Raw genomic sequence first — 21,501 nt, 5'->3', positions numbered from 1 at the left:
GATGATACTTGAGTATTTGGACCATCACAAGCCGGTGTTCGGCCCAACCACACCATGTCAGCCCTATATAAGAGGAGGATAAGCAAGGGTTTCCATTTCATTCACGCAGCGGCTCTTCGCCATCTGATTCTTCACGCCTCTGCGGCGGATTTTTCACTCTCTTTTTATCGTAAACATGGTGAGGAATTCCATTGTTTCATCCTCGTACGTGGTTTCTTTCCTCTATGTGAACAATTATTCAATGTTTTTTTGCTTGCTGTCCTCTCCTAGATCATTCCGAAGAAGAATCGCCATGAGATCTGCAAGTACCTCTTTCAAGGTGTGTTCCTGTCCCAAATCGGGATCTTGAACGTCCTTCTCTAACGAAAGATCGTTTTTTTAATAAAAAAAATATTGGATTTGTTTAGAGGGAGTGCTCTACGCGAAAAAGGACTACAACCTCGCCAAGCATCCGGAGATCGACGTGCCCAATCTGCAGGTGATCAAGTTGATGCAGAGCTTCAAATCGAGGGAGTACGTGAGGGAGACCTTTGCTTGGCAGCATTATTACTGGTATCTCACGAATGATGGTATTGAGTACCTCAGAACTTTCCTTAATCTCCCATCTGAGATTGTTCCTGCGACGTTGAAGAAATCTGCTAGGCCTCCCGCTCGCCCATTTGGCTCTGGTCCTCCGGGTGACCGTCCCAGGTGACTTTTGACTTATCCAATCTTCAGCGATCTGAAATGTTGATAAGTACCGCCTTGCATTGCTATATTTTTGTGGTCTTGATAGGGGGCCGCCAAGGTTTGAGGGAGACAGACCGAGATTTGGTGATCGGGATGGTTATCGTGGAGGTCCACGCCCAGGGGGTCCTCCAGGAGAGCTTGGTGACAAGGGCGGCGCCCCGCCTGAATTCCAGCCGTCATTCAGGGTATGCATCCTTTTGCAATTCAAGAATGCTTTTTCATGCTTTAGTTGAGATTCCTTTTCTGTGTCCTCATTGATTCTAGTCTTGCATTGTTGCTGGTATTCATATTTTATGTTTACAGCATGCTAAACTTCAATTTGGTATAGAATGTTTCGGTCAAATTTATAGCCATTATTAATTGTATTTTTTAAATTGTTGTGTTTGTTTGGGAAATTAATATCTTGTTCCATATGTTTTTTGTAAGCATCTAGGATTTGATTTTCTTAGGAAACTAAAAACAGAAATTGTACATTGATTTAATTTTGGATTATTTAGGAAATACTTAAACAGTAAATAGATCAGGTATCCTTGAGTGTTTATCATTGGTAAGGGAAACAGTGACAAAGTGAGTCGCTGACCACAAAAATTGGGAAAAAATTAGGACTTTCTTATGTTTTTCAAATTTCAAAGGAAGAAATCAAATGAGTATTCACATTTTTTTAATCTCATGACCGTCGTGTGAGATAGCTCTTGGCTGATAAAACTGAAACCTCTGATGTATTTTTGGGAATCTTTTGTGTCATTTTAAGTGTATAAGACTAGTTCAGATTAATCTGGCATTGATGGAAAACACCTGGTTGGAAACAACGACAAGGTGAGTCACTGACCACAAAAACTTGGGGGATATTACGACTTTCTTATGGTTCTCAAATTTCAAAGGAAGAAATCAAATGATGAGTATTCTCTTTTTTATAATCTCATGACGGTCGTCTGAGATAGCTCTTTGCTGATAAAACTGAGATCTCTGATGTTTTTTTTTCCTTTGGGAATCTTTAGTGTCATTTTAAGTGTATTTTAAGACTAGTTCAGATTGAGCTGGGAACAAGAATAATCTGTTAAGTTGACTGAAAAAAGTGCAATTAGGAAATGCCTGAATTGGCAATAGCCCATGCATCCTAGATTATTGTCCATCGATAAGGTGAAACAATGACAAGATGAATCATTGACAACAAAAATTAGGATTGTTGAACACATGATTTTTGCTAGAGCTTTCTTATGGTTTTCAAATTTCAATGGAAGAAATCAAATGAGTATTCACATTTTTATAATCTCATGACGGTCATCTAAGATAGCTGTTTCAAAACTAAGATCTCTGGTGGTTTTTGCCCTGTTGGAACTTTTAGTGTAGCTTCAAATGTTTCAAAACTAGATCAGATTAGCCCAATAACAGGAAGCTGTCCAATTGAACATTAGAAAACTCCTAGTTGCATTAGATTTCTAATGGTCAACTGGAAATATTGCAATTTGTTAGCTCATTGGTTTAACCGTTTTAAGGACAATCAAATTTTGCTTCAATTTGATCTTTTTACCAAATTGCAATCCTTGCAGCTCACTGGTTTATTAACGTACATTATAACGAAATCTTGTTTTGACTCGTGATCCGGAAGTAGTAAATTGATTTGGGATCGATTGAGATTGGATTTTGTAGTGGAATCGGAACAGGGTTGATGGAATCGTACAAGGTCGGTGAGATCGTACAATCTTATGTTGTAAATGATTCTACCCAATGTTGGAACAATGACACGGACAACGTCCTCATCGACTGGCAGTGTCAGGCAGTGTAGGGGGTGCATGTTGGTGGGCAGCGACAACTGAAGGGATCTTTGTATCAGCAACAGCGGAGGGGTGCCGATGGCTTGTAGAGGGAACACAAGAAGTTTCTAGCAGTAGGGACGGTAAGAGAACTTTAGTTATCCTTGTCGGCGGGTCCTCGTCGGTGGTCAGCATTAGTGGAGGGGTGCCGATGGCTTGTAGAGTGGACACGTGAAGTTTCTCGCGGTAAGAGAACTTTAGATACCTTATCGACGGGTAGTGACAGTAGAGGGCTCTACGGGTGGCAACATCGAGGGGCCTTGGCGGCTTATAGAGGGGGACACGTGAAGTTTCTCGTGGCAGGGACAATTGGAGAATTATAGGTTTCTCGTGCCTTGCAGAGGGGGATGTGTGGGTGAGGGGCGGTAGTGTAAGTGAAGGAGAACTTTAGGTTTTTAATTGAAACATTAATAATTGATTCAATCAATTCCTAACTTAAATAAAATAATTTAAATAGGATTTTCCTTAAATCCTAATCGAATTATCTTATTAAAAATATATCAATTTATTTTAAAATTATATATATATCAACCTATTAGTGCCATTATTATTATTATTATTAATATTATTATTAATTTGATTTAATTTATTCTAAAAAAATGTTAATCAAATATCAAATTGATCTAGTCTTCATTGATCAATTTCATTATTCTATCAAATATTAAATTAAATTTTAAGGGGTTTCTATGATTCAATCCTGATTGATTTGATTTTTGATCCCAAATTGAACCTTGTGCAGGATCCATTGTTATCCTACAAACTATGCTCATGACAACTGGAATCTGTCTACAATTGAGAACACAGTTGAATTGAGTTTATGTCAAGTTTAGCCTAACAAACTGCAACACAGCTGAATATTGTTATCGATATTCAAATGCCATTTTACTTTTGCCAGCATACTTGACTAAGATATTCTATATATATAAATATATATTTATATTTAAGTTGTTGGCACATTCGTAAAAATAATGTCTTTGTTTTCTTGCATTGTTTTTAATCATATATCCCAAAGGAGAACCACGTGATGAGCCATTTTTTTTAATCTCACTGACGGTCGTCTGAGATAGCTTTGTGCTGATACAACCAAGATCTCTGATGGTGTTCCCTTTGGGAATCTTTTCTGATTCTTTGATTAAATATTTTTTCTTTTCGACGTTGAAAATTGAGAACCAAAATTTATTTGCACTTTGATTTATTGTTTGTATTATATAGATGGGATGCTTAAGCTGTAAATAGAGCATGTACTCTGGATAGAAAATAGACTATTTGTCACCGATGGTAAGGTGATATGGCACCGAGAAGTTGAATTGTGTGATGTTTTGCTAGGACTTATTTTCTTTTGGCTTTCAATTCGCAAAGGAAGAAATCAAATGATGATCATTCTCATTTTATAATTCTCATGACGGTCATCTGAGATAGCTATGTGCTGATAAAACTTGAGATCTCTGATGGTTTATCCTTTGGGAAGCCTTTTGATCGGTTCGACCTGAAAAACTTAAATCCTTTGTGCGGCCTGGTTCACAGACACATACAGTAGAATCAATTCCTGTTTCAACTCTTAATGATGTAGTTCCTGTCTATTCATTGCTGGAACTGAAACAATGTGATTTTAACTATCGTGCAGGGTTCTGGTAGCAGGCCTGGATTCGGACGTGGAGGTGGAGGATACGGAGCTGGTTCGGGGGTTGGATCTGCTTCTCTTCAGTAGAAAGATTTCCAGACTTGAGAGTTATTCAACTGTGAGAAATTGCACAAGTTCAAACTAATCCCCTCTCAAAATTGGGATTCTATTGCAAACGGCATTTGTTCAATAATTATCTTCTACATTTCATCAAAATTGACTTTCAAAATCTTTTAGAAATTTGAAAACTGAACAGAGAACAATTTCTGAATAGCAAAGCAATCTTCCTAAGTTTTTCCAGGTTTCAAAAAACTAGTTCATAACAAATTAGACACATAATGAATTCATGACCGTTTTTTAAACTACCACTGTATGCTATAACGAGGTAGGAAAGCTTAACTATTGCTCCAATTGATTAAAAAGTAAAAGAAGAGAAGAATTCTTCAATCTCAGGTTCATCTGGAACTGTAGAAATGCTAAAAGGAAGGCAATTTCATTGTACTAAGACCAGGGATAGGTAAGAGGAACAAATGATTATTCATCTGGGCCGAAGTCCTCGTCGGAGGCATTATCAAAGAAGGATCCAAGAGATTTGCGCAGGATGTTGAAAGAAACATCATCCTGTGAACAAAATATACAGTGGTATTTCTCAACAGTTTATGGTAGATTATGCTGCAAATGGGGGAAAAAGAAATGGTGAGGCAAGTGAGTTTAAATTGCAATCGCATACCTGCTTCTTTCTTTTCAATGTTTCTTCTGCATTCGCTAGCTTGCTCACGCAGGCCTTCTCGAGTTCAGATAGAGTTGCCTTTTCTTTCTTTCCTGTAAGGCATGGAAGAGAATATATCACACACTCTTACAGTGACATCTAAAGGAAATACTGGTGCTTACTGTTTTGTTCATATCGAACAGATAATTTTTCCTTCTCGTGTTCATATTTGGAATATATGTCTGCAAATATGAAAAATAAATGCTGTCATCGACCACTGGGAAATAATATTCTCTAATTTAAAAAATATCAATCGATTTGGAGAACAACACATGTTTAACTTGCTTAATTGATCCTTTTTTATAAATAGAATTTAAAATCGTACTAACATGTTCGGGCTCTTAGGTTATCCCATTTTTCTTATTTTTTATAGACCCTAAACACTTTTGTATATGAAAAATCAAATGAAACTGTTTGTTTGCACTGACCTTTGAAATTTTGTACATGTGCTTGTTTATCCTTGGAAAACTGCTCATATGCTGCTTGAAACTTGCTGTACTCGGCTTTCAATGAACCTTCGCACTGCATTTGGTTATATCAGTAGGCCAAGTTCATTAGATTAATGAAGGCCCTAGAAACGTTATTACTAATAAGCTTTAGCCAACAAAATATAGCTTGTAGAACCTCCTTGGAGCTCTTCAACAATGCCTTCATCAAAGCCTGCCTGTCCATCGAAAAACAAATCTCATCTAATGAAGAACTAATTTCACAAGGCTGTTTCAATCATTTGAACCCTATGGAGTTTGACTCAGGTTTTACTAACAATGAACAGTTCGAAGTTTTAACACGTTCAAATCCATTTATATGTATTTAAATTAATAAGATAAGAAACAAATTAAATTATAACAAGCAAAAGGAGACAAGATTGACGGTCCTTGCCTTTCCTTGTCAAACTTTAATTTGGCATCATCCACCATTGATTGAATCTCCTGATTGACACTGAGAATCAAAAAGCTAATGAAGAACAACCAAAATAAAATACCACAGATGATTGGCTTAGAAGATATGGAATGAAGTAGAGATGAAAATTTTAACAATAACAAGTATTCCCTCATTTGGAAATTCAAATAGATCTAGATGGAGAGCAAGTAAAAAGTCCTTACAAATAATCATTTCTGAACTCATTTGAAGAAAAAAATCCATGCAGATGACCCAATATAATTAGGTTCTGCATATTTAAACTAACCCTCCAAATATCATGTGGAATCAGTAACCATTACAATTTGTCATTTGTGAGACTAAAAGGGCATAAAGTATGCGTTGAATTAGATGCATAATGTGGGGGCATTAGATGGGGGAATAAGATATACAAATGCAACATATTGCAGCTATGATGCTGCATTCGTTCAAACAATTAGAAGTCACGGACCTGCAAGTTTCGATGCAGAAATCCACATCAAAATTTGATCAAAATTTATTGAGATAATGTATTGAAAATGCAATAAACCTTGAAACAAATTATTGATCCACAGGAAAAGAATGCAGAAGACATCAAATCACAGGGATCGGAGCTCACCTCTTTATCGTCTCTTCAGTCTTCTTCTGCCCATCTTTCGCAGCCTTTTCCTTGATCTGGTGCAGCGCCGAGATAATCCCCTTGATGTCTCTGAAACCCACAACAAAATCCTAAAAACACAATCGGCAACAAAACAGAAAAGGCAGGGGAGAAATAACACCAAAGGGCGAGAGATAAGATCGGACCTGGAAAGATCCAGATCTGGATCGTAATCAACATTCTCTCGCTTGGCCGTCTTCCTCTCGGATCTCGGGCATTCCGAATCCTTCGTCCTGCTCCGCTTGACGCTTCCTCCGGCTACAGGCGTCGGAAATCCACCCAAATCCAACATGAACGCTTCCGGTTCCGCACCCAGAAGATCAGCGACGCGAAACAGACGCCCAACCGGAGTAATTGAAAGCCCTAATTCGCCTCGGAGACGGAGACGGAGACGGAGACGTTGCGAGAAAGCACGAAGCTGAGGGAGTGCGGACTGGCTTTTATTAGCTCTTCCCTCTCAGTCGAGCGCAGCACGGTTTTGTTCACGTTTGTTGTTAAATTACGTTTCTGTCCTCGCTTATAGTTTAAGTTCCTCAATCACGCAGGGGTTATTTAGTAAATTCACATTTTATTATCTTTTTATAGGAAAAAAGGTAAAATGGCTTATGAGAAGATTACATTTTCAGTCCGCATTTTTTTTAAAAATTTTAATCCTGTTTTGAGTTAATATACGTTCTATAACTTTTAATATTTTTTAATTTTAATCTTCTTTTTTAAAATTAAAATTTTCTAACGAAAAATATTTAATTTATGATTGAAATATAAAAAATACATGGATCATACCAAATTAAAATCTTAAATTTAATTTATAATTCATCATTTTTCATTGAAAATTTTTAATTTTAAAAGAAAAAAATTGAAATTAAAAAATATTATAAGTTAAAGGCTGAAAATATAAATTAACACATAACATATTAAAATTGTAAAAAATATAAATTATAAGAAAAAAAACGTAATTTTCTCAATGGCTTAGTGGATTAGAATTGGCTTTTTGAAAAAAATTTGAGTCGTTTGTCCAATCACAAGTCAGGTACGCATGTGGGTTACAAAACAAGGTGTAAATTGATTTGAGATTGGGGAAGATTAGTGGCTTTAAATAGTAAGTTAAAAATTGCTTCTGGATCATTCCGCAATTAGGGCAGAGCAAGCGAGGCGGACGATGGCGAGATTGGCTTCCCCTTCCACCGCAGCCGTAACTATTACCCTTGACGAACTGCCTTCGTCTTCTTCGCCTCCGAGGCAGTCGCAGCCGCCGCAGGAGACGCTCGTCCTCCGCCTCCGGCGGCCCAAGAAGAAGGTCACATGGAAGGAGGGCACAGTCGATAACGAGTTCCTCAACCGGAAGAGCTCCAAGAAGTGCTGCATCTTCCACAAGCAGAAGCCCTTCGACGAGGACGACAGCGACGAGGACGAAGGGCCGCGCGGAGAAGAAGGCGGCGTCCATGACAGGGCCGGACCTAGCCACCACTGTTGTTCGCATGATGGAGGGCACTGATCCTGGTAATGGTAATTTTCTCAACCGATTTACCTCGTTTGTTTTGATATTTTTAATTTTGAATGCCTGGTTTCAAAACAATCTGTGATTTTTCGAACAAATAATTGTATGCCGACATTGCATGATTAGGGCATGCTTCGTTATCCATCTTGATTCCTTCTGTAGTTTGTATTTGGGTTATACATTCTAAGATGAATGTCAAATTTCAACGTCAGTTATGATAAAACATGGATTAGGTTACCTGGTAAGTGAATCAGTGGAAGGCCGGATTATCAAAAAAAAAAAAACCTGGATTAGGCTGTTATTGTAAAATTAACAGTTTCAACACACTGTTACATAATAGAATTTTAGGAATTAACCTTTGTTTTATTTCAAATTACCATTAAAAATCTTCAACATTCTCCTTGTATATATATTACACAACTCTAGCAATTATTAGTTATATGCTTCTGAATGTTTATGGTTTGTTTAGTTGGATGGGAAAATATGACAGAAAAAGGAATATATTTGTCAAATTCTTCTATTTACTTTTGAGAAGAAGAAATATAATTCTATCCAATTTGTTAAATTTTATTTGGATGGAGTTGGAGATTAAGGAATTTGTTGTGCTAATAAACACTAAATGAGCAAGTAAATAATTTTGTATCTTTCAATTCAAGTAGGCAAGATGGATGTAAGTGGGTGTAGGGAAAAGAATGAAATTGCTTTCTTTTCTTTCCGCCTCATTTAAACTACATCCTCTTCATGTGAATACATTCATTAAATCTGATTTCTATGACAGTAGTTTCATGTGAATACATTTAAATTGTTTATTTTGTTAGTTTTATTAGATCCTTAATCTCTTTAAACATATCTCATTTTTATGTCAGTCATTGCGACCATTGTCTCACTTGAACATGTGGAGCCATATGTTTAATTCTTGTATGTTTCATAGAGTTTCTTGGCAACTTTTGGCTCATAATTTTTACATTGCAAACCAAAATTCTGCTTTAAAAAATGTGTATCCTTACATCAATGTTTTAGTTTATGGTAATATATCTAGTTCAAATTTAGTTGCTAAATACAATATCTTAATACATGATGATCTATATTAAGGGTGACTTATCTCAGGTATTAAAGAAAAATCTGTTGAGAGTTGAATATCCTCCTACACACTACAAGAAGTGAAATAAACACAAAGAATGAGTAGAATGAAAAGAAACACAAAATGAGGAGAAATAAGAATGACAAGTTTTTTTAAAAAAAAAATTATCATACCATTGGCTTTAATACTATTTGATTGTGAAACATATCTTATATCATAATGTTGCCTTCAATAAAAGATAGTGTACCCTTCTTTAATTGACCGAGTTTATGGCATAGACATTTATGTATCCTATGCATATTGTATCATGTAGATATCGAATTACACTTTAACCAAGGTCATCTCATTTAGTGAAATTGTGGGTTGGGGGCGACAACACAATTGATACTAGATTGGGTTGAGTAACCACCAAGTCAGGTTTATAAGTGGATACAGAGTCAGTTCATAGGCTCAGGCTTTGATAAAAATCATTTAGTCAAAGGTGATGCCCCCTATCTCCAGCAAGAGTGTTGTTCTCCCCTTGTCTACTGGTGAGCTATAGCTCACCTGGGTTGCCAAAATAACACTTGGTTGAAACACCATCATATACATGGATATCCAGTCAAATCATGAGAACCATTACCTGTATTCTTCTCTCATATAACATAAATCTTTTAGTTCACTGTCAATTAGTTAAATTGAACCTTCATTGAATTTTTCTTATTTCCAGAATCTTATAAGATGCCATATCAAATTTGCATTGGACCAACTCAAATTATCACAGTTCTTTAGATCCCTGATTCATATGTCAAAAGTGTAGCATTTCACAATGAATCAGATTGTGTCGTTTTATACAAATTTTGAATTGTATTATTCCCACAACAATGATTTCATCTAAACTGTTACACATCGTATTTACTGAATTCTGGTATCAAGATATAAATATGCATAAATTTAAGTGTGTTATATCACACCTGCACTATAATGGATCTGACTGTTGGGACTACATTGGCTTATCACAGGTCACGGCGAATGCTATAAATGCAAGCTACTGCCGTAAAGTCGTCTTGCCTCGAGTATTGTCGGCTCTCTTTATCTCGTGGAACCCGCATTGTTGTACAGATACTACATTATCATTTTGCATCCATTGTTACAATTTATGTGCTTATCCGATTGATGTTAAGACCTATTCGAGTCGCAATGTGTACTTTTCTTATTTGGTACCTTCAACTCATTTTTTTTCCAATGGTTATATGTTGTTTGAACGTGTAGATTCCATTCAAAATTCTTCATTAGGGAGGACAAGATTTTTTTGCTCTTTATTATACAAGTTTAGTTAAGATTGTCATTTCATTGGTCACAGTTGTGAAGTCGCTCGACTTTGATAATGCTTTGCTCTCTTCGATGGCAAGAGACAAGTTACTTCGTTTTTTTTCCTTTCTAATTTTTTATGAAATTAAATAAATAATAATAAAATTGGGAACAAGTTTCCCCAGAAATCTGAACATGGGATCAGATCACTTTCTACTTTAGCTTTTAAATCATTTTAATTACAACCTTTATATCATTTACTAGGATTTCATAATTTTATAATATTTTTTAAAATTATAAGGATATATACTTGGGTAATTAATAAATATAATTTGATTAAACTTACATTATATTATTTGATCGGTTTTAAAGTTAAATTTAAATTTTGAATTGGTCCTCTGGATAGGTTCGTATCGTAATATGCATTGTAGATAGCTACTAATAACTATATAAATGTTTATAATATGAATTGTAGATGGCTACTCGAGGGTAGCTGTGTCATTTTAAAGGGCTGGGGTGGGATATCTATTTGATTAAAAAAAAAAAACAAATGAAAGAGAGGCCACTTCGACGATTTAAAAAAAAATGTTTTTTTTAAAATTTTTGCTTAAAATTTATAGTATAAAAAGATCTATAAAAAATTTAATTATTGTTATATACATTTTTAAAAATTTATAGACTGTTTTCAGGATCAATTTATTTTGTGCAAGAAAAGTTTTTTTTAAAGAAACTTATGAAGGATGATCAGTGGAAACCAGGTTGTTAAGCCAAGCGTTATGGGAGGAGAAGAGTTAGGAAACAACCGTGGATGATTGAAGAAATTTGAATCTAGCAGGAAAGGGTAGGAGGAGCTCATAGTCATCATCGGAACAAGGACGAAGACGCATCCATGGTCGAGAGGATCCACTTGCAGCGTCTAGTCCTCCATGAGGTAGACGCATGTGGCAAGGTTAGAGCTCCAAGCTCCACGACTAGGCGCTCTTGGCCCCGCATGTGGGCGTGAGCAGCAGACCTCGTGCAACCATAGGCGGCGACCCTGCACACGAGGATGCCTTGCATGGGCTCTGTGCACGGCCATCGGCGACGGTCTCACACGCGGCCACAACCGACAATCTAGGGCGACGATAATGCACATGTCCGCATGCAACGATCACGTGCTTGACCATCAGCTACAATCACAGGCATCCACAGACCACAGTCGCGCGCCTGACCTCAAACTGATCCGTACGTGTCTTTGTATGTTTCCGCGGGAACTCCTTTCCCTTTCCATTCCATCGTTCGAAGTAAACAGAGCATTAAATAATTTTACTCAGTCCATTTTGGTACATGGTAGTTATCAAATGATTCTACCGATGATGACAACTATTTAATTTGTAATTAATAAATTTCTCAGCTAAATTAACGGCAATATCCAGTAAGCACCAACTAAACTTACTAACAAGACATTTTCAAAACCACCTTATTGAAAATACCAAAATTTAAACTAAATATGTAGATGAAGTAGAAAGATCGACCTCATGGAGTTGTCTGAGGAATGCGAATGTGTGGTCGCAACGACAAGCTTGGGATGAATCAGACCCCGTGATTTTTCGGAGCCTGAAAAGGACATCATTTAGGCATACAGATTGTGGATCGAGAGGAAGTAAGCGAGAACATTGACGCGGGATGCATACGGGTTTTGAGTTATGCGCCATAGATCCCTCTATAGCCCTCCCTCTCGAGAAGTTTTGCGAGTGAAACATCACCCGTCTTTATAATCCTGCCGTTTTCCTGAACATCAAGAATTCTCAGTAAGGCCAACAACATAAATAAGTGATCATGAAGCATAAGCAAATTCTCATTTTCATTTCCTAATAATTCAATAGCAAATAACACCTAACAAAGGCCGAATGCATATTGAAAGAGATCGTCGGCAGATAAGAATAACGGTCATTTCCTACCATTATATGGACATAGTTGGGATTGATGTAATCCAGGAGGCGTTGATAATGTGTGATCATCAACACGGAATTACTCGGTGTTAATAGTCCGTTAACTGCTTTTGCTACGTCTTGAAGTGCATCAACATCTAACCCTGAATCTATTTCATCGAGAATAGCCAAATCTGCTTGTAGAACCTGAAACATATACCAAAAAAAAGAAAAAAATCAAATGGTAGTAATCTAGAATTTAAAGAGAGAAAACAACTATGATCATCAATTGGACTCAGAATGCTACATCTCATATACTCAATTTTAAGTGAATAGATGATTTCTTTTTTAAACATTGTTCTCAAAATATGTTTCCGGTGATTAAAGAAAACTACAGGGAAAGCAGTGCAAGAGAAATGAAAAAAATGTTCCAGAATTTTGTGGATTGTTCATGTCAGACAGTAAAGGAAAACCAATATTTTCAAGATTTTTTATTTTAGTTGGGACAAAATTGCAGAAAGAGACCTTTGGGTGGTGAGTAGAGCAGGATTTGTAAATCACTTGTGGCGTCCTAGTTCTAAAGTTATTTTCAAAAACAACAATGATAAGCCATCGATCCAAACTTTATGCTTGTCGGCTACATATTGCTAGTCACACCGAGATCTTTAAAACTAAGAAAAAAATTCTTAGATCTCATTTCACTGGTTATACATTTAACTTTGATACAACTTTTGAACTATCAGTAATCTTTCGACGTATATTTATTATCTTAATGTATGTTCTCTTGTTTTAACTTTTGTAGGAGTTAGATCTACCTGCTCGTGGATAATAATATTTCTTATTTGATCTCCCAAGTAACCCCACACGTCCATCTTCTTAATTATATCATGATAAAGATTAGTAGATAATGTAGCTGTCACATTAGAGTGATGCCAAAGAAGAAGGCAAATGAATAAGTGTAGTTGTCAACCAATGACAGGAAGATTAAATCTTTCATCATGCATGTCAATAACTCATATGGCCTCTACAACTTACAATCAAAAGAAACTGACGATGGTTGCTAAAAGAGAATCAACAGCTTTATATAATCTATTTTTGTTATAAAACAAAGCATAAAGAATACGTACTGCAAGTTGCAGAATTTCATTCCGTTTCTTTTCACCGCCACTGAAGCCTTCATTTACATTTCTGTCCAGAAATTTTGGGTTCATATTCAAGGCAGCAACTTTAGGAGTCACCAAACTGTAGAACTGTGCAGACAAACAAAAAAAATCTAATGTTTTGCAAATGAAGCAAACTAATAAAGATAGTCAGCAATCAAACGATTGGAGAATAGAAGCAATATGTAGCTATGATCTACTAATTAATGATAGATACAACTTAATTAATGATTCAAAGAGCGTTAAAATAATAAGCAATAGGTAGCTATGATCTACTAATTAATGATCTACTAAGCAATAAGTAGTCTCTTCTGTGATAGATACAACTTAATTAATGATTCAAAGAGCGTTAAAATAATATTTGAGGTCATGTCTCTTTGTCATACATGATACTGGAAAAGTATGCGGAAAGGGCTCAGTAGGTAATAGAAAAGTACTGGAAGAACATGTCGGAGAACTGGCAGAAAACAATACTATTCTTGCAAACAAATTGAAAATAAAAGTCAATGTAACCAACATAGTAATATTGGAGAAGCTATCAGTGGTTGCACTGAAGGTCACTTAACCAAGATTTGCATGGCTGCTAGATCCTTCAGTTCATGTTACAAGACATTAATAAATAGCTTAGCACCCTCCTGATCAAGGATGGGTGGTGTAGCCCAACCTTCCTGTTGCTTTCCTTCAGTTTCACTCCACACATGCACCTTCGGTTCTTTCAGTTTGGCTCCACAAAAAACCACCAAGGACTCAAGGAGACTCACTCATACTCCAATCCACTAACAGAGGTGGGAACGAGAGAAGTTGATTGCATTACTGTTTATTGAGGATTCAGTCTATTCCTTCACAAAGGTGATATGATGCATCTTAGTTCCAAATTGACAATAAAATGCCACTCAGATTCCAGAATGGAATAATTTGCGAGACTGAATCCTTTCAAATTACATTTTACAGTTGGATGAAGTTTAGTATGGTTGTTCGTTATGCAAAACAAATAACCAAGCAAATCTTCAATCCATCACCTTCCAACTCGCACATGTTTCCATCAAATGAAGTACAAAAACACACTCTATCTTTCATTATCCTAGAATTAGATTGAAGGTGTTCCAACATTGAACATACACCACTCCCCATTATTGTTGACAGAAGCAGAAACCTATCAATACCATATAAAAACCTAGATAATCCATCAAATGGCAACACAGAATATTCCAACATAGAGTATCCTATTACGAGCCATCAAATATGTTTGAATATTGATCATCCTCCAACCCCAGGTAATGTTGCAGCAGTACTAGAAAAACATAAAATGAACCATAGAAGATGCTGAATATTCGCAAGTCATAGCATGGATTTCAGGCATCGATCATCCTCCCAGGTACTTATCTATTAGTAGAGATTCCAGCAAACAAACCATAGAATATGTTCCAACTCTAAACATTTGCCCTCCGCAGTGTATTTATTATGTAAGGCAATGCATTTGAAAATTTTCTTATATCATTCAATACACAATATATAGTAATTAATTAAATAAAAATTTTGTTATTTTAAAGAATCTAATGTGACCTTTAGTAGAACTATTTTTTTTTCTCAAATCTAGTACACTCTTTTATTTTTTTCCTAATCTACCACAATGTTCAAGTTTCGTGCTAAAATTTAGTGTTCGTCAATTGGCTACTCTATCTTCCTTAAAACGAAGGTTTGGCATCCACGTGGCATGTTGCCACGTATGCAAACCACTATTGTGGATGCCTACAGATGAAACCATAATTTTTTATCAAGTTTAAATTTGAAAAAAGAGGGTTGTCATTAAACAAATATTAGAAGTTATAATCCAACGTGGAAACAAATTTCACGTGTAAATATCTAAAATAACAATTTGCATACATGGAAACATGTGTGGATGCCACATCATCGTTTTAACAAAAATTCAATTAATAGATGGTAGATTTAATGCAGAGCCTAAACATTGTGCTTGCATTAACTACATTTTAAACTATTTGTCTATGACCATACAACTAATTCACATGGTAGCAGGAAGTTAGCAGTCCACTGTAGTGACAGCAAGAGAAATTCTATATAAGTTAACTAAACAATTATCTATGCTCATGCTTTTCTCAATTAGGCAATAAACTGAAAAAGATACATCTAGACATTATCCAACAGGGACATGTATGTGTTACTACTGACTAGCTTTTTCATATCATCTACACTTTGATTTCTTTAGATAGAAAAATATTCAAGTTAGAATAAGCAAGGGTGTTTCTAAGATATATGCTATACTTTTTATTCACATATTATTTCAGTTTGAAGTTTTATAGAAACCAGAGGATAATGGATTCATATAAAATGTTAGAAACAAAATCTGACATGTAGATCTTGAAGATTGGAAGAATGAGCAGATAGGATTACAGCATAACAATCAATGTTGTTGAAATTAATAGAAAAGCCTTAAAATATTAGCACACCTCAAGAGGTTCTACTGGTGGTAGACCTTGGCTTTTTCTTCGAGCATTGAATGCCATAAGCAGAAAGTCGAAGTTGCTTACACCTGGTATCTCCACAGGACTCTGAAAACTCATGAAAATGCCAACATGGGACCTTTCTTCTGGTTCCATGTCAAGTAAATTCTGGTCCTTGAATAGAACCCTACCTTCCGTTACTTCATAATCTGGATGTCCAACAAGAACCTGAAACAAGCAAGGCATTTCAGTAAGATACAAAAACCTTGAAAAAACCCCTAATTATCTAATCTTCTATGCACTTTTTTCATAAATATAAAATTATATCAAACAAGGCTCAAATATCCCTCGTTCACTTTTGGACAATCTTTGAAGAGAGAAGAAGATAGAAAAAGTAACAAATTCTAACAAAATCCAACAATCAATATTTACAATGCACTAAAACTATGGGGCACTAATTTTTACTGAGCAAAACAGGCATCCACCTTAACTAAAAGTAATTGAAAAAAATCATGTTTCACATCTTTCCGCACTACTCAAGAATCAACAACTCTTCTTCCTCTTGAAGCTCTACTGAACTCCTAATGAAGTTTTTCCCTAGGAAGCTTTGAGTACCAAATCTGGAGTTAACTAATCAATAGTATAGCATCAAAGCAACATAAGAGAACTCGATTCAGTAGCTGATAAAAAGTCATCAAGGATCACCTTGGAGAACGTGCTCTTGCCTGATCCATTCTTCCCCATAATCGCGTGAATCTACAGAGAAAAACCTGTCAAAAAACAAGCAGAAACCCCAAAAAACCTTCCGACTGAGAGACGAACAGTAGCCGACAAACCTCGCCCTCGCTGATGGTGAGGCTAACACCCCGCAGGATCTCCTGCCCCGATTCCCTGACGACGGCCTTCAAATCCTTAACCTCCAATAGAACCCTCGGGGGGCCGTCGGGGAAGGAGGCGCCGCCAGTGGAGGGAGAGTCGATGGTGAGCGTCGCCTTCGTTCGTATAGACGAGCAGAAGCAGGCGAGGTTGGACCGTGGACGCCAAGCGCAAAGAGCAAAGGCGGCGTGCTTAGGGAAGGGCGCGGCGAAGGGGGCTTGGAGGGGGAGGGAGGTGGAAGGAGAGCAGGAGGAGAGATTGAGAAGAGCCATGGTGGAAGGGAAGGATCTGGTTTCTTCTTCTTTCTCCTCTCTTCGTTTCTTCTCCTCCTCTTTCACTACGAACTGGTGAACGCCGTGCGTGTTCGGTTGGGTTGGGAGGAGGGCAAAAATGTCAAAAAGGGCGGCCGATTTGAACCCGAGTCAACTCCAATCTCGGTTTAACCGGTCTGTTCAGCTGGCCCGCATGTTTTCCAAAAATATTTTTTACCAGAAATAAATAAATAAATAAATGTAGTTAATTTTAGAAAAATATATTTTCAAGCTGAAAAACAACAAAAGAACACTTTTTATTTTTATTATTAGTAAAAGGACTTTCTATTTTAAAAAATATTAAAAACTTCATCTCATATATCAAAAATATTCTTGTTCCAATATTATATAATAATTTTTATCAAAATTACTAACTATGATTAAAATTTTATTAACATTGATCAAAATTACTTAAATTTAAATTGTTCTAATTTTAATAAAAATGATCTAATTTAATCAAATATTATTACAGTAATTTTGATTCAAACTGTTATAATATAAAATAATTGACTAATACTGCTAAAATTAAAGTAATTTAAAAAATATATTATAAGAACATTAAACAGCGACAATAATGAAAATAAAAGATGTCTTTTTAATTTTTGTCTTATTTTAATTTATGAAAAATGAAATTTTAAATTAGATTTATTAAGACAAAGTTTATGCCAGATTTAGCAATGAACTAGCACAGGGAGACTTAACATCAATCAGCATGAGAAGAGAGCTCAATCATGCTACAACAGAGCCATATGCAAAACCTAACACATTTTATTAGCCAACCACCAACAAATACATTTTGAATGAGGTTGACTTTGAGGTGGATACAACAGACCTACACCTCAAAAAGGTAAAATTAGCTTCATGGTAACATACAACTTTTTAACATCTGTAGAAGATCTTGAATCCAAGAACAGGCTGCTGAAAACATTTTGATTCAGATGTGGAGCTGACCTACACCTGAGTTTGAATCATTTCCTTTCAGGGACAGATTGGCCAATTGAGAATCGAGGTCTATGCTTTTCTTGCGTCCGTGAGTCGGAAGTCGTTGTTGTTGTTGCTGCTGCTGAAGATGCATGTGTCGAAGACGAGAAAGCTCTTTCCCCAAGATATCATGCTCAACTGCATCGTTCGAAAGCAAGCATAGCATATGTGAAATTTTAATAAAAACCTTTGAGAGTCGCAGCAACTTTATACGATTTGCAACCTCATACGAGTGGATTCAATAAGCTTCAGAAACAGATACTTAAATGAAATTTCAGTTTGCACACGAAGATTTTTACTACTAACTGCGATCTTATAAGCTAACTCATAGTGTAGTTCATTAGTGTGTTTATTGTGACAAATATTGGTTCTTTCGTCAAGAAGAAAAAGATTACTTGGAACAGTAAACTCGATAACAATAGAACATGGATAATGCCAGTTTCTTGTATGTTTTGCATAAACAAGATCGTAAAAGTTTCATTTACAGTAAAGAAGAATATGCAAATGGTGGAATGGTGTTTTCCTAGTGCGAATAAGTCATGTATCAGATCATAACTCGAGAGAACTAAGGAATATAGCTTGAGTCCAAATTTGATAGTCTATATATCCAAAGCATTATACCAAACATAGTTTTGGGTAGGGCAAACAATCTGGAGACTCGGAATGGGCTTATTGAGGGGAAAAAAAACTCAACAACAGAGGTATCTAACCCCACAAATACCTTAAGAACAAGTGCGGACGAGAATGTTTGCATTATCTAAAGCTTAGATACTTACGACATTTCAAGAGATGCTCGTGCGAAAGACAATCCAGTTGTTGCAGCAGTGTTTTGTTCTCCAAGCTCAACATATGGTTCTGCTGATCTAAAAACTGAAGCTGTGATGACAATTCCAAACTTTCTGCCTGTAATACAGGATGTACGACGAGAAAAATGAGAAGCACAGAATTCATCACCTTCTTCCAAGAAAAATGAAGAACAATCGCTTACCTGCAACATTTGAACACTTCTCTCCAGTTCAGCAATGTACTGGAGCTTGCGCATTCGGGATCTTTGAGCAAATTGCCTAAGATAGCAGAAAAAAGGAAACAGAACAATAAGTCAATAAAATTATTACATCAGTCAATTGATTTCTATGCTTCCAATGAACATGATTAACCATCCATGGCTTCCAGCAGTAGCAAATTAGATCGTCGATTTGTATATTCTTCCAGCCCGTTAGCATTAGATACAGTTGACGGTGGAGATGAGAAGTTACAAGTCAACAAATGAACTGGTGAGAAGTCGCAAAGTTTCCTCATGTGTTGGTTAATCATTGACATATTTTTCTTTTGTGAGACTTAACCAATATGGTTATCATTTGTTGGGTTGGCCCCGAAATATTATTCAAGCAATGGGTAACAACAAGTCTCAAATAAAGATCAAAACTAGAAAAAGCGGCGACTAGTATAAATAGTTATGACCGATGATAAGCCATTCACAGCAAGGCAAAATTGATGCAAAGCACAAGTCAAATGTATGTTAGCTAAATAGACTTATGGAACTAAGGAAAGATAGATCACGACTCACTGTTTAGCGCGCTTAGCTTCCATCTCAGATTGATAGTGCTTAGCCTCAGCACCTTCCCTCCGTTCGAAACAGCCTATCGGTTTTTCTTTGCTGCATTCCTCTGGAACATGGCTGTCCATGACAAAAGATGGCAAACCATCTTGCTTCTTTGTCACAGCAGCTGAAAATGAAGGCGCAAGTTTGTCCTTGGCTGATGGAAGTCTGCGGATTGGATAGTTAACCATGTTGTTGCTGGAATCCGCGCCTTCGATTTGTGTGCCTCGATATGAATTTGCATCCAAATAGTGAGGTGCATGCTGAATCTGTTTGAGGTAATCAAGTTCCTGAGGTCCCCAGAAAGCCACTGCATTGGAGCCGTCTCCATTCCATGAGGAATCAGATGAGTCCAGGAATACAAAAGAGTCGCTAGACGATCGCCGATGATCTCTTCGCCCGACAGCAATCTCAGGTTCTCTAAGGAGGTCATCAAGCCAAGAAGGCTGTTCCTCGAGGAGAAAGCTCTCGGATGCAGTGCGCTGGTGGAACCTCACTCCGTCCCTGGCAATGGAATTCCCCTTGGGACCTATGCAATTGATGGAGCTGCCACCGGCGAAAGAGGCCGGGAAGGGGCATTTTGGAGGAAGCTGTGGATTCGTCATCTCCAAACCCTAATTTGCCATCAAGGATTCAGATGTAGCAGCGTCCATATCATGAAAGACATTAAAATCAAACAATGGATAAAACGAGCAGCAAAATAACGCCTTTATCGTTACCAAATCTTCTTTCTTCAGATCAAAATGTCAGAATCTGTCTAGAAATCAAAGGGAAAAAACAACGATCCGATCCGCTCCGAAACCAAAATCAAAACTAAAAACAGAAGAGGGATGACACCGACCTGATGGAATCGAATGCTTGGCGATGGGATTCAGCCTTCGGAACGGGAAATCTCTGAAAGCGGAGGAGGAGAGAAAGGGATGGGAGAGGATATAGGGAGAGAGAGGAATTTAATGGGTTGATTGAAACAACCCCGACAACTAACAAACAACAAAGACAGGCACGAAATCATGGAAGAATATAGAAACGATCGACCGATTTGGACGCTGGCAGCGGCGTCTGCTCGATGCAAATGGCGATCAAGATCGCATCTTGTTTCCCTAACAAACCAAATTAATACACAGAAGTTCCTTTTTTTTTTTCTTTCTCAAACAGCCTAATTTTCCGGTTATTTTGGTGTTTTTTTTTTTAGATCTGACAAGTTGGGTTTGGATTCGGTCTGACTCAGTTTTGATCATGTTGACCAATACTGAGAAGTCAAAAGTCAACGGAGAGAAAGGAATGATACCGAATCATTTTTTTTTTATATAATCACAATATTTCATTTCTAATGCATTAATTTTTTAAATATTTAGATTTGAGTTTTTCTTTATTGATGAAAAGTACTACCCAATTTTTATTCACACTTTTAAACAAAATCTTAAATAAAAAGTCAACTTGGAATTTGTCTTTATTCTCTCTATTTCAATAAACAAACCTCTCGTTTATTTTTTTAAATAATTTATATATAAATTTTATCAATATTAATTCTATAAAATAAATAAGAGATGCAATTTCAATTTCCGCGTGCGCAAGTGAGCCACTTGATTAGAATAGTCAAAAGTAAGAATGTAAATGAACCAAATGGTTCGCGAATTATCCGAAATTTGATTCAGTAAAAAGCTCGTTCGAGTTCATTTATTTATCCTATCGAGCCGAGCTCGATTTCGAACTCAATAGTTTTATCGAGCCAAACTCGAATTTAAGGATATTCGGCTCATGAGCTCGCGAACATATTTGTTTATAGGCTCACGAGCAAAAAAAACGAACCTTAAAACGAACCTTAAACCGAGCCAAAAAACGAGCTC

At 36.6% G+C, this 21,501-nt stretch overlaps 5 protein-coding genes and 2 non-coding genes across 7 annotated transcripts; 4 read left to right on the top strand and 3 right to left on the bottom strand.

Moving 5' to 3' along the window:
- The first annotated feature begins 71 nt into the window (after nucleotides 1-71).
- On the top strand, nucleotides 72-4,380 carry LOC122043074 (40S ribosomal protein S10-1-like). The gene is made up of 5 exons (XM_042603526.1): nucleotides 72-178; nucleotides 271-319; nucleotides 408-690; nucleotides 776-914; nucleotides 4,168-4,380. Exons 1-5 carry the CDS (start codon nucleotides 176-178, stop codon nucleotides 4,249-4,251), a joined length of 558 nt encoding a protein of 185 aa, XP_042459460.1. The 5' UTR covers nucleotides 72-175; the 3' UTR covers nucleotides 4,252-4,380.
- On the top strand, nucleotides 1,615-1,704 carry LOC122044786. The gene has a single exon (XR_006129790.1). It is a non-coding gene; the product is annotated as a small nucleolar RNA Z161/Z228 (small nucleolar RNA).
- On the top strand, nucleotides 3,907-3,997 carry LOC122044788. Its single transcript, XR_006129791.1, has one exon. It is a non-coding gene; the product is annotated as a small nucleolar RNA Z161/Z228 (small nucleolar RNA).
- A 65-nt stretch (nucleotides 4,381-4,445) lies between the features above and the next one.
- On the bottom strand, nucleotides 4,446-6,938 carry LOC122043073. The gene is made up of 8 exons (XM_042603525.1): nucleotides 6,635-6,938; nucleotides 6,450-6,539; nucleotides 5,813-5,872; nucleotides 5,558-5,597; nucleotides 5,362-5,455; nucleotides 5,056-5,115; nucleotides 4,895-4,986; nucleotides 4,446-4,785 (listed from the first exon to the last, which is right to left on the bottom strand). The coding sequence occupies exons 1-8, from the start codon at nucleotides 6,778-6,780 to the stop codon at nucleotides 4,699-4,701; spliced, it is 669 nt and encodes a 222-aa protein (XP_042459459.1). The 5' UTR covers nucleotides 6,781-6,938; the 3' UTR covers nucleotides 4,446-4,698.
- Nucleotides 6,939-7,647: 709 nt separating this feature from the next.
- On the top strand, nucleotides 7,648-7,983 carry LOC122044217 (protein phosphatase 1 regulatory subunit INH3-like). Its single transcript, XM_042604743.1, has one exon. It carries the CDS (start codon nucleotides 7,648-7,650, stop codon nucleotides 7,981-7,983), a length of 336 nt encoding a protein of 111 aa, XP_042460677.1.
- Nucleotides 7,984-11,634: 3,651 nt separating this feature from the next.
- On the bottom strand, nucleotides 11,635-17,155 carry LOC122043072 (ABC transporter I family member 6, chloroplastic-like). Its single transcript, XM_042603524.1, has 6 exons — nucleotides 16,723-17,155; nucleotides 16,592-16,642; nucleotides 15,893-16,114; nucleotides 13,395-13,517; nucleotides 12,298-12,474; nucleotides 11,635-12,127 (listed from the first exon to the last, which is right to left on the bottom strand). Exons 1-6 carry the CDS (start codon nucleotides 17,032-17,034, stop codon nucleotides 12,041-12,043), a joined length of 972 nt encoding a protein of 323 aa, XP_042459458.1. The 5' UTR covers nucleotides 17,035-17,155; the 3' UTR covers nucleotides 11,635-12,040.
- A 666-nt stretch (nucleotides 17,156-17,821) lies between these two features.
- On the bottom strand, nucleotides 17,822-20,798 carry LOC122043070 (uncharacterized protein At4g06598-like). Its single transcript, XM_042603523.1, has 5 exons — nucleotides 20,496-20,798; nucleotides 19,622-20,268; nucleotides 19,043-19,118; nucleotides 18,831-18,957; nucleotides 17,822-18,192 (listed from the first exon to the last, which is right to left on the bottom strand). The coding sequence occupies exons 2-5, from the start codon at nucleotides 20,257-20,259 to the stop codon at nucleotides 18,008-18,010; spliced, it is 1,026 nt and encodes a 341-aa protein (XP_042459457.1). The 5' UTR covers nucleotides 20,260-20,268; nucleotides 20,496-20,798; the 3' UTR covers nucleotides 17,822-18,007.
- Nucleotides 20,799-21,501: the final 703 nt, after the last annotated feature.

Source organism: Zingiber officinale, chromosome 2A (assembly GCF_018446385.1).
Source record: "Zingiber officinale cultivar Zhangliang chromosome 2A, Zo_v1.1, whole genome shotgun sequence".
In the NCBI taxonomy this organism is placed as follows: domain Eukaryota; kingdom Viridiplantae; phylum Streptophyta; class Magnoliopsida; order Zingiberales; family Zingiberaceae; genus Zingiber; species Zingiber officinale.
Note: the sequence above shows the minus strand (reverse complement) of the source record. Positions and strands in the feature narration are given on the sequence as shown.

Excerpts from the sequence above, each read along its gene's own strand:
- LOC122043074 (XM_042603526.1), top strand. Across the intron at positions 320-407 it reads CTGCAAGTACCTCTTTCAAG|AGGGAGTGCTCTACGCGAAA; the intron begins GTGTGTTCCTGT and ends GGATTTGTTTAG. Across the intron at positions 691-775 it reads CCTCCGGGTGACCGTCCCAG|GGGGCCGCCAAGGTTTGAGG; the intron begins GTGACTTTTGAC and ends TGGTCTTGATAG.
- LOC122044217 (XM_042604743.1), top strand. The coding sequence starts at position 7,648 with ATGGCGAGATTGGCTTCCCCTTCCACCGCAGCCGTAACTATTACCCTT.
- LOC122043072 (XM_042603524.1), bottom strand. The coding sequence starts at position 17,034 with ATGGCTCTTCTCAATCTCTCCTCCTGCTCTCCTTCCACCTCCCTCCCC. Across the intron at positions 16,115-16,591 it reads GCAAGAGCACGTTCTCCAAG|GTTCTTGTTGGACATCCAGA; the intron begins GTGATCCTTGAT and ends TGCTTGTTTCAG. Across the intron at positions 13,518-15,892 it reads CACCAGTAGAACCTCTTGAG|TTCTACAGTTTGGTGACTCC; the intron begins GTGTGCTAATAT and ends TTGTCTGCACAG.
- LOC122043073 (XM_042603525.1), bottom strand. The coding sequence starts at position 6,780 with ATGTTGGATTTGGGTGGATTTCCGACGCCTGTAGCCGGAGGAAGCGTC. Across the intron at positions 6,540-6,634 it reads CCAGATCTGGATCTTTCCAG|AGACATCAAGGGGATTATCT; the intron begins GTCCGATCTTAT and ends TGTGGGTTTCAG. Across the intron at positions 5,598-5,812 it reads TTAAAGTTTGACAAGGAAAG|GCAGGCTTTGATGAAGGCAT; the intron begins GCAAGGACCGTC and ends TTCGATGGACAG.
- LOC122043070 (XM_042603523.1), bottom strand. The coding sequence starts at position 20,259 with ATGACGAATCCACAGCTTCCTCCAAAATGCCCCTTCCCGGCCTCTTTC. Across the intron at positions 19,119-19,621 it reads GAAGCTAAGCGCGCTAAACA|GCAATTTGCTCAAAGATCCC; the intron begins GTGAGTCGTGAT and ends CTGCTATCTTAG. Across the intron at positions 18,958-19,042 it reads GAAGTGTTCAAATGTTGCAG|GCAGAAAGTTTGGAATTGTC; the intron begins GTAAGCGATTGT and ends CCTGTATTACAG.